General features: G+C 43.2%; 1 protein-coding gene and 1 non-coding gene across 2 annotated transcripts in view; one reads left to right on the top strand and one right to left on the bottom strand.

Annotated features, from left to right (window-relative positions):
- HSPA4 (heat shock protein family A (Hsp70) member 4) overlaps positions 1-10,768 on the top strand; it is a 47,323-nt gene extending 36,555 nt beyond the window's left edge. The window contains exons 12-19 of the mRNA XM_045892588.3: positions 713-894; positions 2,133-2,219; positions 4,101-4,253; positions 5,381-5,506; positions 6,524-6,631; positions 8,987-9,106; positions 10,146-10,307; positions 10,524-10,768. Of these exons, the coding sequence (XP_045748544.2) occupies positions 713-894; positions 2,133-2,219; positions 4,101-4,253; positions 5,381-5,506; positions 6,524-6,631; positions 8,987-9,106; positions 10,146-10,307; positions 10,524-10,727 (1,142 nt within the window). The 3' untranslated portion in view covers positions 10,728-10,768. The remainder of the gene's footprint in view (positions 1-712; positions 895-2,132; positions 2,220-4,100; positions 4,254-5,380; positions 5,507-6,523; positions 6,632-8,986; positions 9,107-10,145; positions 10,308-10,523) is intronic.
- On the bottom strand, positions 7,420-7,552 carry LOC123836718 (small nucleolar RNA SNORA70). Its single transcript, XR_006789043.1, has one exon. It is a non-coding gene; the product is annotated as a small nucleolar RNA SNORA70 (small nucleolar RNA).
- Positions 10,769-18,130: the final 7,362 nt, after the last annotated feature.

Below are 18,130 nucleotides of genomic sequence, written 5' to 3' on the forward strand. Positions count from 1 at the left end.
TTTCACCCTAACACAGAGTTATAAGATGTACACAGAAAATGATTAGAAAATAGTTATGTCAGTATCCTAGGTTATGGAGCCATGTTGGCTAGAATCTTCACAGATCCTCAGAAGTTCTTATAATCTGGAAATTACACTAGGTGAGAGAGAAACCAGAATTACATGATCATTACAGACTTAGAATACACGAGTAAAGTATTAGAAGTATTAGGAATATCCTGAATGGCACTTAGAAGCTGTGGGAAAGTTAGCCTACTCTGTTTTCCTCATTTGTAAAATGGGAATAAGAATGAGAATTCATGTTTTGTAAATTAAAAAACGTAAGTAGAACTCTGGTGTAGTAATTGACTCTTGATGTATGGCAATTTCTTGATAAATGACAGAAGCAGTATGGAATCACTAGGGTTTTTTCAGTAGAGGATAAGTGGCATCAGTTTAGGAACTTCCCTGGCAGTGGCATATAAAGATGAATTGGAATAAGGGACCAGAGGTGAGAAAATGTTTGGAGGGTTAGGAGATGTGTGAGTCCTTAATCGGGACAAGGTACTGAGAGTTTGACTATTTATGAGAGAAGGAGGAGAAATCTAATGATTTAGTAAGATTACTTGACCTGTCACTGAGAAATGGGCATAACCCGGCCGTATGGGCATATATTCATGTTTGAATTCGTCCTCTCAGGTTATGTGTTCTCTTTTGTTTCGTATGTCCGTAGCTCAGTTTTTAGTTCAGAAAGTCACTCCTCAGTCTGATGGCTCCAGTTCAAAAGTGAAAGTCAAGGTTCGAGTAAACGTCCATGGCATCTTCAGTGTGTCCAGTGCATCTCTAGTGGAAGTGCTTAAGTTTGAGGAAAATGAGGAACCGATGGAAACAGATCAGAATGCAAAGGAGGAAGAGGTAATCTGGACATTTTAGACCATTTTAGACCATTTATGATGGTGTACCGGTGACTTGTCTAGAAATTCTAACAAATTGACTGGGTTGGGAGGAACCTTGTGACAGCTGCTGAGAGTGGGTTTGCATTGTGTCCCCTTATGCTAGCACGGGGGACCTAGCAGAAGGTCTTTATGCAGTCTTTCTTACAGAAATGGAATATAATTTGGCTTCTCTCTTCAGACAGTGTACTTCTCAAGTTGAGTTGTTTTTGATTCTCATTACTGAAGAATGCTTTGAGTCTTGGTTATTTTCATAAGTTGATTTTACAGTCATTTATTGGAATCATGCCCTGGTCTCATCCTTATTGTGCATCAAAATCAAGCTTTATGAAACTACAAATGTTTGAGTCTCCAGAGGTCTTAGTGAGTTGGTCTGGGTTAAGGCCCAGGTATCACTTTTAGAAGCCTCTGAGGTCATTCTTATGAGCTGCAGACATTGCAAGCTGGTGATTCAGGTCTCCACAAACTTTCCCTTCTTTGTCATTATTGTCAGGCTTTGTTCTTGTTGTTGGATTTATTTATTCAAGGGAAAGCACGCGCGTATGCACGTGAGTTGGGGGAAGAGCAGGAGAGAATCTTCAGGTAGGCTCCCCACTGAGCGGGGAGCCTGCCATGGGGTTCAACCAACCATGACCCATGAGATGATAACCTGAGCTGAAACCAAGAGTTGGGAGCTCAACTGGCTGAGCCACCCAGGCGCCCCCAGGCTTTGTTCTTTTAACAGAATTTTCAAGGTGTTCACCTCCCCTAATGCACACAGTGGCTGTACTTGTAAGGATGAAAAGACTAATTTAAGAACTGCTTGAAAATGTTGAGACTTTTGAGAGAAATTTACTCATGAGGAAGCGTGGAGAAACTCCTGCTCTCTTCAGAAATACTGCGTTAAATATTGCCACCCTCCTTTAAGATGAATACTGCTGTGGTTTACAAAGCATTTCCACAGCCACCCTTGTTTACATACGGGTAGGGTAGGGCAGGTGTTTACTCCATTGTACAGATTTATTAACTGAGATCCAGAGAGGAAAACTTCCATATTAATAGGTAACATGTGTCCTAGCTGGAATTTGAGTCCAGGCGTTCTGATGGCTGGTAATTGATCAGGAATTCCATACCATGGGATTTTGCCAGTATGTCATGAAGGTTGCTTAGTCTTCCATTAGTATTTCCTAGCTTCGGGATTCGATGTGACCTGTTTTTCAGAAGATGCAAGTGGACCAGGAGGAACCACATGCTGAAGAGCAGCAGCAGATGCCAGCAGAAAATAAGGCAGAGTCTGAAGAAATGGAGGTATAATTGTGTTTTAGAATAGGATTTGTAATGTCTTCACATACATGGGATACTGTATCTTACAAGGTAGTTACACAGTTGACCCTTGAACAGTGTGCACGTTAGGGGTCCTGACCCTTATGCAGTAAAAAAAAAATCTGCATATAACTTGACTCCCCAAAAACTTCACTGTTCTGTTTACCAGAAAAACACAAATAGTTGATTAATTCCTGTTCTGTATGTTATGTGTATTAAATACTGTATTCTTACTGTAAGGTAAGCTAGAGAAATTATGTTACTAAGAAAATCATAAAGCAGAGAAAATACGTTTACAGTACTGTACTGTTATTTATCAAAACTCTGTATATACATGGACTTCTGCAGTTCAAACCTGTTTTATTTTTATTTTTTTAAAGATTTCATTTATTTATTTGACAGACACAGAGAGGGAACACAAGCAAGGGGAGTGGGAGAGGGAGAAGCAGGCTTCCCGCCGAGCAGGGGGCCGGATGTGGGGCTCGATCCCAGGACCCTGGCATCACGAACTGAGCCAAAGGCAGACACTTAACGTGCTGAGCCACCCAGGTGCCCCAAAGATAGTGTTTTATTAATTAATTAATTAATTAATTAATTAAAGATTTTATTTATTTATTTGAGACAGAGAGAATGAGAGACAGAGAGCATGAGAGGGAGGAGGGTCAGAGGGAGAAGCAGACTCCCTGCCGAGCAGGGAGCCCGATGCGGGACTCGATCCCGGGACTCCAGGATCATGACCTGAGCCGAAGGCAGTCGCTTAACCAACTGAGCCACCCAGGCGCCCCAAGATAGTGTTTTAAATAATAAAATATTTACATGTATTTTGTAAATAGTGTAAGTGGTATATTTATCCCAAGTATTTGTTTAAATGAATATGTAACATTTTTAAATCCTTTACAATCCTGTTTTTAATTCTAACTTCCAAGTTTTCATGTTTAAGTTTGGTGTCAGATTGTCAGTTGTCTTTCAAATTATGACATTGCAATATATAGTCTCACTTTGTGAGGTATTTCTTTTTTTTAAAAGATTTTATTTATTTATTTATTTTGAGAGAGAGAATGAGAGACAGAGAGCATGAGAGGGAGGAGGGTCAGAGGGAGAAGCAGACTCCCTGCCGAGCAGGGAGCCCGATGCGGGACTCGATCCCGGGACTCCAGGATCATGACCTGAGCCGAAGGCAGTCGCTTAACCAACTGAGCCACCCAGGCGCCCTTGTGAGGTATTTCTGATGGTGGCATTTAAAAAAGTTTGGCAGAGCCCGTAGATGGCTTCAGTCTGTTACTCATTTTCACATCAGTTAATAAAGTTTAATTACTTCCATTTGGCTATGAAAATACTTACAAAAAAGAAAATATAATGGGGAGAGGAAAAGGAAAGGCCTTTTCCAGGGTGGAAAACCCTTCATGTTGTATGGCTGGGGGCAGCAGAGTGAGAGAGAAGTACTTCCTCAATGTGTATGTGGGGAGCTGGCGAGGAGAAAGGAGAGCTGCTTCTCCCACCACATGCTGTGGGGCTGTGGGGCATTTCAGGGGGTGGTTGCTACTTAGGCTTCTTCATTGAGGTGGCTTGAGAACTGGTGCCTTTCTAGTGTGAAGTGCCCATTCAACAGCAACTCCCCATTGCCCCACTTTTCCCTCCCCCCAGCCTCTGGCACCCACTGTTACTTTCTGTCTCTTTGGATTTGACTACTCATAGAATATTGATGTTTTTAACTTTCTAGATATTACAAGTAGTCATCCCAGGTTATTTATATCATTAGAAAACAAACTAATAAAAAACCAAAAAGAGCTCTTGAAACACGACCCATTTGGAAGTTTAAGATAGTCTGTATATGTGTTTGTTAATAATGATTTCTTGTTATTTCAGACCTCTCAAGCTGGATCAAAAGACAAAAAGATGGACCAACCACCTCAAGCCAAGAAGGCAAAAGTGAAGACCAGTACCGTGGACCTGCCAATTGAGAATCAGCTGTTGTGGCAGATAGACCGAGAGATGCTCAACTTGTACATTGAAAATGAGGTGGTTATTTCAGATCTCTTAGAACAAGAAGCTAACAGATTAAAGTGGCCATAGTGTTAAAACTCTTTGTCTAGTGACCTTTTATGCATTTTCAGTTGTTTGGAGTTTAAGGGAGTGATTTTAGATTTTTGGGTACTTCAAGGGCAAATCCCATGTCATATCAAAATGCTTTTATAGTTTTATGTGTCTATAGCTAGGAGCTCTGTTAAGACATCTTTGACATTATGTCTTTGGTTTAGGGTGGTATCATTCATGTTCGGGTTCGTGTGTGTGTTTGTTCACTTGGGAGCTTGGGATGTTTGAGGTGCTGGGTCATGGACGTTGATCAGTAGGAGAAATCAAAGCATTCATGGTAGTGCTGTTTTGTGTATTTAGTTCCTTCCCCTGTTGTAAGTCAGTGTTGAGAACTCTTGTTACCGTGAGTGATGCAAGGTTTGGCACCCTGGTGCACAAATTATTGAGTTAATTGTTGTCTCTGAAGTTTTTTTTTTTTTTTTATCACATATCCCTTGGATCTTAGATTTGTTTTACAGACCTGTAACATTTATACTGTGTGAATCATTTGATTTTCTTATTACTGTATAGTAATCCTACAGCAGAATATACCACCTTATGACAACATGGAGCTAATAGTTTCTTAAAGTTCTCTTGTTTTAAGTTCTTTTCCTTATTTTGCTTTTGAGTTTCTGAATCTTGATACTTCTATTACTGTTTTTTTCTAAGCACACTCACAGAACTCACAGTTGATCTTCATAATTTACTGGAGACAGTGCTTCCACTTCTTTCTTGGATGATTTGCAGAACTAAGAGGATTTGGGGGGGAAGAAGGATTCTCCACTTTTATTTATTTATTTATTTTTAAAAGATTCTATTTATTTGAGAGAGAGAGAAAGAGAGAGCACATGAGAAGGGGGAGGGTCAGAGGGAGAAGCAGACTCCCCACTGAGCAGGGAGCCCGATGCGGGACTCGATCCAGGGACTCCAGGATCATGACCTGAGCCGAAGGCAGTCGCTTAACCAACTGAGCCACCCAGGCGCCCGATTCTCCCACTTTTATAATTACAGGACTTAGTATTTAAGAGGATATTGTCTGAGTTGTCTGAATTTCTAATTTATACTGTTCTCAGGGTAAGATGATCATGCAGGATAAACTGGAGAAGGAGAGGAATGATGCCAAGAATGCAGTGGAAGAATATGTGTACGAGATGCGAGACAAGCTTAGTGGGGAATACGAGAAGTTTGTGAGTGAAGATGTAAGTATGTGTTTACCTACTAGGTGTTTTCTGGGAGCAGCCTTAAATGTGGTAGGCACATTTCTGGCATCCGTAGGTACACAGTCAAATGATTAAAAATGGGCTTTTTGGGGGAAAAGTTTTGTGTTTCTTTTAGTGCAGTGTTTCCCAAAGTCTTGTCTTCATGAAACATTTCTTTCTTTCTTTTTTTTTTTTTAATGCATCACTTTTTGATACATTTGCATGCTTTTATTTACCTGGTATTTTTCTTTAAGTCAGCCCACCCTTCTCTCATGTTTCTGTATTTTAATTCACTTTTAAAAAAAACTATAATTGACAACATTAGTTTCAGGAGTACAACATAATGATATTTGAATATATTATGAAATAATCACATAAGTCTAAACATCTCTCACTGTACACAGTTATAAAAATTTTTTCTTGTGAAGAGAACTTTTAAGAGCTACTTATTATTAGCAGCTTTCAAATAAACAATACAGTATTTTATTAGTTATATACCTTACATTTTTTTAAGATTTTGTTTTTTTATAGCTTACATTATTTTACCTTTTAAAAAGATTTTATTTATTTATTTGAGAGAGAGAGAGTCAGTGAGAGAGAGCATGAGTGGCAGGTGGAGGGAGAGGGAGAAGCAGGCTCCCTGCTCAGCAGGGAGCCCGATATGGGGCTCCATCCCAGGACCCTGGGATCATGCCCTGAGCCGAAGGCAGATGCTTAACTGACTGACCACCCATGCTCCCCTAGCTTACATATTTTTAAATGCAGTTTTTATTTCTGAAATTTTCAAATAACCAAATTATCCCAAATTTTAAACCTATCCCCTGCAGCAGAGAGAATAATAAAACTGTCTGTAGATATCAAGCAAAATGACATTGCCATTCTTGTCTGTGTCCCTCGTCTGTCCCGTCCCCTCTGTATTTTAAAGCAAATTCAGATACTGCAGCCTTTGCCTATTGACTTTGCTGGTCAATCAGCTGATTTTTGACTGACCTAATCATATCTTTTCTTCATATTTAGGATCGTAACAGTTTTACCTTGAAACTAGAAGATACTGAAAATTGGTTATATGAGGATGGAGAAGACCAGCCAAAGCAAGTTTATGTCGATAAATTGGCGGAATTAAAAGTAAGTGATTCTTGGCGTGCCTGGCTGGCTTGGTTGGTGGAGCACATGACTCTTGATGTTACATTCGTGAGTTCAAGCCTCATGTTGGGCCTAGAGTTTACTTAAATAAAGCAGGAGGATGGAAAGCATTTCCTTTTGACTGTTTAAAAAAAAAAAAAGATTCTTGAAAGCAGAAGTGTTCTGAAACCTGAACCCATGCTGTAATTTCCAAGGATTTATCTCAAAATTGGGAGGAATTTTCATATCAAGTAATGAAGACAGGCTGAAAGTGATTGAAAAACTATACCCTTTATCACTTACTGTCATTTTCTTGTTTTTAGAACCCTACAAAATAACAAAATTCTTTTTCTTTCTTTTTTTTTTTTTTGGACACGAGGTAGGATTTATTGGTGGGCATGAACAGGGAGGGGGCAGTGCCGAGGTTCTCATGAGTGCAGAGCCCTCCATTTGTCCAAGGGGCCACGATTAGGGATGTATTTGACCCCACAGCCATCTGGGATAAGCTGCTTTTCAGCCACCATGTCTTCAAATTCATCCGCATTAAACTTAGTAAAGCCCCACTTCTTGGAGATGTGGATCTTCTGGCAGCCAGGGAACTTGAACTTGGCCCTGCATAGGGCCTCAGTCACATGCTCCTTGTTCTGCAGCTTGGTACGGATGGACATGATGACTTGGCCAATGTGGACCCTGGCTGTTGTGCCCTGGGGCTTTCCAAAAGTACCCCGCATACCTGTCTGCAACCTAGATTGGAGATAGCATGAGGTCAGACCTCAATGTCCACTGGAAAGGGCTGTCTCCAAGGTCCCTTAGGACAACCCATACAATCAACAGGCTGCATACACTACCAGGGAGGCTCCTGTTTGCAGCCATGGCACAAAATTATTTTTCTGAAAATTCAGTTTGGACTTAAAATGTTTTCCTGAAGGAGGTTGCATCCTGGATGTGGCGATTGAAAGAATAGAAAGATGTTGCCCTGTCCTGAAGGCACCTGTAGTGCAGTTGAGGCAGGGTTGTTCATATAATTTTGATTTTCGGTAAAGCAAAGTATGTTTTGTATTTAAAGAATCTGGTCATTAAACCGTAGGGTTAAAAGTACAAAAAAATGAGGGTGCTGAAATAGCTCAGTTGGGAGAGTTGTTAGGCTGAAGATCTAAAGGTTTCTGGTTCATTCCTGGTACACTTGAGTGTTTTAGTGCATGTCCAGCGTCATGCCTTTCCTCTGAGTTAAGGACTGTAAATGAAGTGATTGTATTTGAATAAAACTTTATTAAAAAAATACAAAAAATGATCTAAGGTTGAGGCCTTTGTTTGCAAAAGGATTCAAATGCACGGGAAGAACGTGTCACATTTCTGTGGGTTACTTACCTTTCTTGTTAAACTGGGCCATTGTGATTAACCTCTGAAATGGAATTGCTCAAGGACAGTGCCTGCAGTTTTCCTGTCATTGTGGAAGGATAACAAGAGCTTCCAGTGAGATCTCTCCGATGGAGTCTTTTGCTTTACTTTTTATTATGGGAGATATCAAACACATTAAAGTACAACAATAGCTTTAATGGTTGTCAGCTTATGGTCAGTTTTGTTCCGTTTCTGCTCCCTCCCACTCCCATTTATTTGAAGAAAGTCCGTCATGTTATATTTATTCTGAAAATACTTCAGTATGTATTTAAAGGAAAATATAACTTTAAGCTATATTATTATCACATTTAAAAAGATTCCTTAATATCATGTTTAATGTCACCATGTATTCAGTTTTCAAGTTCTAGTTGTTTTATAAATCAGTTTTTAGTTTGTTTGACTCTGAATCCCCCTAAGGACCATATATTTTATGCTTTGTCTCTTAAATCTGTGTAGTTCTTCCATCATTTCTGCCCCCATATTCATTTATTTAAAAAGATCAGATGTCCTAGGTCAGATTTTCACCCCGTCTGGATTTTGCTGGTTTTCATTTCTGTGCTGTTATTTTCTAATTCACTTCTATGTTATTTATCACCATCGGATAAATTGATGGTTAGAACTAGAGGCTTCATCAGATTTCATTTTCAAAAAAATATTTTGGCAGGTATGCTTCTTATAAGGATGGTGTATCACTATCAGGAGACACCTCCTTTAGGGTTGTCTCCCCACTCTGTTTTGAGAATTAGGACTCCAGTGACAAGTTGAAGTGGCTCCACATGGAACGGTATAGAGGTATATTGTCTTATCTAGCCTAAGGATGGATTTCAGTGGAATGGGGAGCAATATTGAGCTTTTTACATCAAGCGCATGGAGATGAAATGTACTTTAATCCGTGGTAGATCTCAGTAATTGTAGAAACAATACTTCTCTGATAGTTTAAACATTCTTTCTTACGTTAAGAATCTAGGTCAACCTATTAAGATGCGATTCCAGGAATCTGAAGAAAGACCAAAATTATTTGAAGAACTAGGGAAACAAATCCAACAGTATATGAAAGTAATCAGCTCTTTCAAAAACAAGGTATCTGTTTTTTTCTTATCCTACTGTTACTTTGGGAAAGTTTTGAGGCATTTACATAGCGATTTTTTTGCCTTTTTTAAACTATTGTTAAATATTAAATACTTCTTTTTGGATGTTAGTGTAGTGTGTATAATATTTTATAGACTTAGTAAGAACTCTTTAATAGGTAGAATTTGGAAGTGAGCAATATTCGATTTCCTTTTCTTGCTGTCAAATGCTTCATCAGTGACTTAACCTGCTCTATCCTGGTCTTTTCTGAGAACCATTAGGCACATGGTTTGGTTTGGTATGCAGATGCAGGACTCTCTGAACAGTAAACTACTTAACAATTTTTTGAGCACTTGTGATATACATTCCATAAATACATTATTTCATTAAATCCTTAGGAGTACCCCAGTGAGGTAGGTGGTCACGTCAGTAGTATTACAGGTACCTCCTAACTTCCTTAAGCCTCACTGTCCTTAAGTAACACCCAAGCTTACTGTTGAGAAGTGGGGTTTGGCCTGAGGTCTGACTCCACAAATTTTGGGTTCCTAACCACTCCACTCTACTCCAGGTTCTTGATGGATAGTCACTGTAAGAAACTTTTGAGTGGTAAATTTGGCTTGTTTAATTCTGAAAAAATTTTGTTTCTAAAAGGTCTCCTTTAAAAAATTGTATTCATTATTGTTTTGCTTCCTAACTAGCATGCCTAAACCTCTGCTCTCACATCTTGTGACCTGTAATGTCATGTTTGTGAAATTACCTTCATAAGATTGTCAGGCATGCGCTTTTTATACATTGAAGTCTTTCAATTGCTACCCTTGTGTATGTTTTTGGCCCTTAAGTCTATTTCCTGAGTGTTTTAAAAACTGGGGTTGCTTTCTCTTAATTGAATTCTTTTAAAAAGGAATTGAATGTCCATTTGGATGGTGAGGCTGAATGTGCTTCATTTTTGGAAAGACTATATACGTTTTTGAAAGACGGCGAACAAGTAGATAATATTTGGGTGGGGAGAGTATCATCCTTTGACACTTGCCTGGTTGTCATCTGGTTGCAGGAGGACCAGTATGACCATTTGGATGCTGCTGACATGATGAAGGTGGAAAAAAGCACGAATGAGGCCATGGAGTGGATGAATAACAAACTGAATCTTCAGAACAAGCAGAGTCTGACCATGGATCCAGTTGTCAAGGCAAAAGAGATTGAAGCTAAAATTAAGGTAATTTATGGCTTTGAATATTTAATAGTCTTTTCTTGTCAGCCTTGTTATTTATTATTAATGGTCCTTAAAGTGACACTTAGGAGGGAACTTCATTAGTGCATCTTAGTTTCTGGCTTCTGGTTGGGAGGGGGTGGACTTGGGTTTAAGTTGAGAATGTCATGTAAAATTTACTATTTTTAAGAACCCACAGTTTTCTCTCCTCTGCTGTTCTAGGAGCTGATGAGTTTCTGTAGCCCTATAGTTTCAAAGCCCAAACCCAAAGTGGAACCTCCGAAAGAGGAGCAAAAAAATGCAGAGCAGAATGGACCAGTGGATGGACAAGGAGACAGCCCAGGCCCTCAGGCTGCCGAGCAGGGTGCAGACACAGCTGTGCCTTCGGATTCAGACAAGAAGCTTCCTGAAATGGACATTGATTGATTCCAACAATTGTTTATATTAAAACAGACTATTATAAAGCTTTAAGTTGTCAGCTTTGTTCTAAATACCAACTAGAGCAATCAAATACTGGAGATTTCTTAGTCAGTTTTTAGGGGATTTCGTGGGAGGGGATATAGGTAATGTATGGAGCATTTTGACTTCTAAATAGTTAGATACAGAAATTAAGTGCATTGTATCTTTTTCATAATGGTACTATTTAGAAGCCCAGTTAGTCTTACTTACCGAGCTTCTGCTTCACTCCTTTTATGTTTAATATGCTTACACAAGGATAAGTTTGTTTTGGAAAGCTTGAGCTATAAGCAAAGGCTCTAACTAGCTGTCAAGCAGACTTTTCATTGTGACCTGTGTGGCAGGAACTCTGGAAATTGTGCTTCAGAAATCTGTTGTGGAGATTGCCACGAAGGCTCCCCACCTGGTGTGGGGATGGGGCTGGGGTCCCCGCTTTCTGGGGACTAGAGCATGGCATGGCCTGGATGAACATAGCAGAATGTGAGGGGCGTGCGCTGAGCTCCTTCACGCTGCACTTCCGCTCCACTTAGACTCCCGCCCCTCCCGCCCCTCCCGCCCCCTGCTCCAGGGAAGGAGCTCCTCTTACAAATGCCCGAGTGCTGCTCTTGGGAAAACAGACCCCTTCACCTGCAGCGAGTTGGCAACTGAGGATTTTGGACCTGGAAGCTCTTCCTGAGAAAGTATGTTCCTGAAAATGCATTCACAAATACCCCAAACATCAAGTCTAAATAATTTTCTCTTTGCAGAGTTAGAATTGGATAGATGTATTGTTGGATGTAGGCATGGTAAATTGAGCTGAGGAACTGATTCTTGTTAATTATGGTGTAAAGACTTGTATCCTGGCCTGCTCATTCAGGTGAGAGATGTTGTGTGTAAATTTGAGGTATAGCTTGAAGTCTTAAGACAAGAGTTAAAAGTTCTTTTTAGCTCGTTCACAGTCAATTGTATGTTGTGTTAATATCTGCCATGAACCTGCCAATTTATATGTTAAACAGCTGACAGATCATACAAAAGAAAAAAACACCAAACCCTAAGATACACTGGACTGTACTGGATGATCTGAAATTAGTGTTAAAGAAGCATGGTGTCTGACTTGAGCAACACCGCATTCTTATTGTGTGGCCAATGTCAGGTGCACCAAAGCATTCCCTGGGACTGCCCTTTATGGCAGTGTTGATAGGAGGGAAGCATTTTGGAAACTCCAAGGGAAGCCTGTATTAGAGGCCATAGCTGGTATCTGCCTTAGAAACTGTTACAAGCTTTGTTGGTTACATTTTAGATCTTTGTAATAATTGTTACCTGTGTAACAGAGTACCTCTCTTAATTTTGGCCTACCTTAGAAATAACATGATCTTTGCTTATTTAGAGTAAGTTTCTGTCCCTCTCTGCACTAAAAAATTTTAGAGTGTTACCAAGTTCTGAAGTGCGGTAGAGAAAGCCTGCTTAGAGGAGGAAGGTGGAAGTGTATTTATGTTGGTGTGTAAGCTCGCATGGAAGCCTTCTAGCACCAGGACTTGGCCCTGTCCTTAGAGTGTCCATCCATTCTGTACCTGTCATGCTTTGAGTTCCAGCTGGCCTGCAGTGAGGCCAAGAGCTGCTTTGGTGTGCTGGCTGCAGGATTAAGCCAATCCTTATGCAACTGACTCAGTCCGCAATGGCCATTTCTTCTAAGAAAACTTTTTGTGTGGGGGAGGGTGTGGGTGTTGGGATGGGGGTGAAATTGAAGTTTAAAGTTTAAACTAGAAATAAGATGATGTGGTCTGCTTGCTCTCTGTTTAGACAGGCTTTAAAACCAATTGGATTTACTTGGAGGCCAGGCCAGAGAGTGTGTGATAATTGACGACTTGTTTGCAGACAAGAATTTATCCAGGTTGCATTATCCAAATTGGTTTGTTAAAGCTCCAGGTCACATTCTTACACTAAGAGAAACATTAAATAAACAGACAAGTTTAGGAAAAATTAATAAAAGAAACCTGTCTTACACTCAGGAATGGTTTCCTTAATTTTCTAATGAAGGGTGTGTGTGTGTGTGTGTGTGTGCGCGCGTGCGCGTGTGCACGTGTGTGTTCGTTCAGCGGAAACTCCAGAGGTAGGAGTCCTCTTAACTAAATTCCACTTGTTAACAGGTGGCAAGAAGTTGCTCTTTTTCTGTACTCAAAATTCTCCCACGTTGAATGTTGGCCCAGTTCTCTGGTATGTAGAAATCCATCTCTTGTGTTGTCTGTCCTTTTGAGGGTTTTGACAATAGCCGAAGGTGGTTACGGCCCCACTGAGGACCAGTGCCAGGATTGATGCCTGCTCCTTGGAAGAATGCCATGGCCTGGAGTGTGCTAGTAACACTTGGCCACCACTGGATGTGGTGTGTGTGTGGGTGTGGGGGTGTGGGTGTGAATGTGGGGTAGTAATGAGGGTTGAAAGGGGTCGAATCCATCGAAGAGACCTAACTATAAGGCCTGGGGCCTACATGGGGAAGGGTGTAGGGCCTTAATCCCTAGAGTCCTGCCACTTACCAGTCCCAGTGCTTTGTGTTAGGAGGAGCTGACCTGCCAGGGCCAACAGTAGGGCTTGTGTCAGCAGCCTTCAGCGAGTGTGTCTGCAGCAAGGTGGGCATACTCGTGGGTTTCTGACCTTGGGAAAGGAGTGGGATGGGGTAAATTCAGTGGGAAGCCTGGGACCAGCTAGCGGTCATCCAGGGCGACAGAGGTGTTGGGATCATGTGGAAAGAGAGTAACAGTCCTATTTACTGAGGGAGAGGAGCCCGTGCCCTGCATGTCACTGAGGAAGAAGGTGTTGGAGGTGAAGCCCAGGCTGGTGTGAAGGTTTTGCAGTGTGGCAGCTTCAGCTTGTGTGAAGAGCTTCAGAGCTCGGTGGTGGTGAGCATTCACGGAGAGGCATTAGACTAGTGGCCTTTGAGAATTTTTTTTTTTTTTTCCCAAGCATCTGAAGTGTTTCTAGAGCTGTTGGTGGAAGTGGAGGAGCTGAGACATTTGAGCTCTGGTGTGGAGCACTGGGGGCCACAGATCTTTTAGCCTGAGGGTGACGGTGTTTTAGGGATGCCCATGTGATGTGTGTAGAATGAGTTGGGCCTGGGAGAAGTTGGAGAGGTAACAGGACATTAAAAATAATCCATGTTTAAGGGAATGAGCCAAACAAAGGGGGAAATGGTAGGTCCTGGTACTGAAGGAACAGGAAAGATTTGAAAACAACTCTGCTGGGTGCTTGGGTGGCTCAGTCGGTTAAGCATCTGCTGCTCAGGTCATGATCTCAGGGTCCTGGGATCAAGCTCCATGTCGGGCTCCCTGCTCAGCAGGGGGCCTGCTTCTGCCTGCCACTTCGCCTGCTGGTGCTCGCTCTCTCTGTCAAATAAATAAATCTTAAAAAAAAACCCACACAAACTTTGCTGCTCGAAGCCGGGCATGTAGTTAAGCCGCGGCATAATGACACAGCCATGCAATGCAGGCTTCAAGGGCTCGATGAGGTTTGGTTGATCTGACTCTTGATACGCTTCTGTGCACTTGATGTATTTCAATCATTTTTTTTAAAGTGGCTTTAACAGCAAGAATATTGTATTTTTATGTGAGAAATGTAGGTTAAGAACAAGATGCACACAGCTTCCCATGTTTGGAAGGAACATGGACTCTGTTTGCATAAAAACCAAAACCAGATGGGTGTTTCAGAATGAAGTGGTTTCCTTCCAAGGGAGAATTGTGGGTGACTGCTGTTTGTCCATGTTTGCTTGTTGATATTTTCTAAGATTTCCGTAATAAGCATTTTGGAATTTTGTAATGTTGAAAAAGTTTTTTAAAAGAATGGTCCCCAGCTTTTGCACGTGGAGCAGCAGACGTGAGAGGAGTAGACCCTCAAGTCTGTAGGAGTCCGTGGACAAGCCGGTGTGAGGCTGGTGTGCGTCCGGCGAGGGAAGGATTAGGAAGTCATTCAAGATGGAGTTGAGAGATCCCAAAGCTACAGCGGTTCTGGAAGGAAGCTTTGGGGGTTGGGGTGCCTTCCCGGTTTAGGGACTGAAGGCTTGAGTTGGGATGTGTCCGGAAGAGCAAGTGTGGAAGCTCTGGAGGAAATGAGCTGCTGGAGAGGAGCGATCCTGCGTGAGGCAGGTTAGGGAGCAGGGGAGCGTAGGAAGGGACAGGTGGCAGTGGCTGTGGGGTGCTCTCAGAGTGTGGGCGCCGGGCCTCAGAGGCTCGCAGTGAAGCTGCAGGTGGAGCTTCTTGGTCAAGAAGCGTGGCCCAGTTGGAATGACAGATCAGCTTGGGGAGAAGGGAGATTGGGCAGCAACCTGGGTCCAAGGTTCTGTGTGCAAATGGGGCTTCTTTCCACCACTTACCTGTGGCCCATGCTGCCTTGGAGTTGGCAGTGTCTTCCTTCCCTGTGTGTTGCTCCCTTGCGTCTGGCTGGAGCAGCCTGGGACATGACCCTCAGGGCCCCCGTCCTCTGTGAGCCGGATACCGCTATTTGGAGTAGCTGTCGTGGGTGGAGAAATGAAGGAGGCGACTTCTGCAGGCCAGGAGGCAAAAGGGACACGCGGCCATGCTGTGGTAGGAGCAACACTTCAGGAGCAGAGAGGATAGAGTAAGTTTCTGAGGGTTCAGGGAAGGGAAGCCCCTCAGAGGAGTTGGCAAGGCACAGACTGCTTTCCAGATTTGTCCAATAGCCATGAGCATAAGTGCCAAGCTAATCCTGACTGTCACTCCACTTTTGGCACCTGCTCTCAGGATAGAGGGAGAATGGGGGTGATACATACTTCTAACTCCTCAGTGCGATTTCCCAGAATCAAGCTCAACAAGCAGAAAAAAAAAAAAAAAAACAAATAGAGTTGTGTTTGGGCTTTTTCACTGGTTGTGTCTGAATGTATTTCCTTTGCAGGCCAGGACTGTTGGATTTGGAGTCCTGGATCCATGGAGGGAGAGAGAGTACTTCACTTTTCTTAACCTCAAGTTAGCAGGCCCTTACCCACCACATTGTTTTTTTCTACTTGCACTTAAAACTTTTAAATATACTGGTCTCATCAGTTAACACTTGGCTAATGTTTGGGGAAGAGAAAACTGGAAACACATGGAAAACCATCTCAATGGCTCAGCTTGCAAGATGTAAATCCCAGCGAAGCATTTCTGAGGATGAGCAGCACGAGTGGGGAGACTATTAGGACTCAGGGGAGATTGCTGTGAGGACAAGGAGAGCTGTGTGGGATCGGACTCAGGCCCCTGCAGTGGTAAGGGCAGCCGCAGGCTGGGCCGGGGCCACTCCTCTGACTCGTCCTGTCCTTGTCAATTCTACCTCCTCCACCCGAAGGGTGGTGGACTCTGCCTAGCTCGAAACGGGCCCCTCAGGCAGCATGAAGCCCGCAAATGCCGAAGGCGCTCAGGGAATGCCTGAATACGCAAGGGCGTTCTTTTCAATGAATAACAACCCCAAAACATTAGAACTCTACTTCACATCAGATCCCAAGCCCAAGCCTGCGCTCTGTGGATGAGGAAGGGCCCTAAGCGGGTGAAGCGCTCAGAGCAGGTGGATGGCAGAGCGGGGAATCCCCATTCCAGCTGTTAGGACGAACGTTAGTCTCCCGGAACGCTGTTTGCCTAGAATGTGGGGCTTCTGCCCTCCAAAAATGAGTTGCTAAGAATATGGCCTTGTTTGCCGCAGCGCTGGCTGGGTGAGAATCTGCCCGCCCTCCCGCAGCCCCTTCTGACTGGGCTGCGGATGAGCTGCCGCACGGAGGCTGCCACAGGAGGGCAGCATCGCTCTGCCATTGCCTTGGGTCACACTCCTTCAAGCCTTCGGTCCGGAGTTTGGAGAATGCAGTCGGCCATTAGCCCTCCTTCAGGATAGCCAGAAGCAGAATAGGTGTGGTTTCACACTGAGATACCGCCTTACACCAGTTAGAATGGCAAAAATGGACAGGGAAAGAAACAACAAATGTTGGAGAGGTTGTGGAGAAAGGGGAACCCTCTTACACTGTGGGTGGGAATGCAAGTTGGTACAGCCACTTTGGAAAACAGTGTGGAGGTTCCCCCAAAATTTAAAAATAGAGCCACCCTATGACCCAGCAATTGCACTACTGGGTATTTACCCCAAAGACAGTTGTAGTGAAAAGAAGGGCCATATGCACCCCAATGTTCATAGCAGCGATGTCCACAATAGCCAAACTGAAAAGAGCCGAGCTGCCCTTCAACAGATGAATGGATAAAGAAGATGTGGTCCATATATACAATGGAATATTACTCAGCCATCAGAAAGGATGAATCCCCAACTTTTACATCAACATGGATGGGCCTGGAGGAGATTATGCTAAGTGAAATAAGGCAAGCAGAGAAATTCAATTATGGTTTCACTTATTTGTGGAACATAAGGCATAGCATGGAGGACATTAGGAGAAGGAAGGGAAAAATGAAGGGGGGGGAGATCGGAGGGAGAGATGAACCATGAGAGACTATGGACCTGAGAAACAAACAGGGTTTTAGAGGGGAGGCGGGTGGGGGGATTGGTTAGCCCGGTGATGGGTATTAAAGAGGGCACATACTGCATGGAGCACTGGGTGTTATACACAAACAATGAATCATGGAACACTACATCTAAAACTAATGATGTAATGTATGGGGATTAACATAACATAATAAAAAAAGAACAGGTGTGGTTTCACAGAGGCCCCCCCCCCCCCCCGCCCCGGCTGGAAAACAGGGGCTCTTTTACCGGCTTTTGCTAGTAACCCCCTAGGTTCTGACCACCCCCACGTGTGGCCTCGCTAATTCCAGAATGTGGGACTGGCCCCAGATCTCCGGGAATTAGCCAGTCCTGTGCTTCTCACACTCAGCTGGGGATCTCCAGGCAGATTCTGATTCAGGAGGCTGGAGTGGGACTTCTAACAAGCTCGCCGGTGGTGCCCATCATGCACTGCATTCTCACTCCGAAAGACGAAAACTCTGGGAGCCTCAGTTTCTTCATCTGTAAAATTGGGATCACACCAGTCCCCTCCACCCCAGAGATGATGGGTGTGGAAGACATTCATGACAAACAAGAGGGATAAAAGTATTGTGAACACCAGTCATGTAATTTGCCTTCGGGCAGTGCAAAGAATAAGCAGTCCCAGGGAACCTTCTTTCTTGTCTTTGCTTACCTGCCAGGAACCCAGGCTCCTGAGGAGCAATGCTGAAGGGTGGCCAAAGGGGAGAGAGGCACTGACCTCCACCTGGGGGCGTGGCTTCTAGCCTCTGTGGGGGGGAGCGTCTCTCCCAGTCCCTGCAGTGACGCATGAATCCTTCCTACCTAGAGCCAGAGGTCCCACCATTCCTTTTGCCTTGAGCTGCTCCTCCTGACTGTGTGTGACCCCAGAACGGAGTGATGCAGACTTCTGTGGGGGGGCG

This window comes from Mirounga angustirostris, unplaced genomic scaffold (genome assembly GCF_029215605.1).
Source record: "Mirounga angustirostris isolate CCGP_5_RB_7025 unplaced genomic scaffold, mMirAng1.0.hap1 SCAF_7, whole genome shotgun sequence".
Taxonomy (NCBI): Eukaryota; Metazoa; Chordata; class Mammalia; order Carnivora; family Phocidae; genus Mirounga; species Mirounga angustirostris.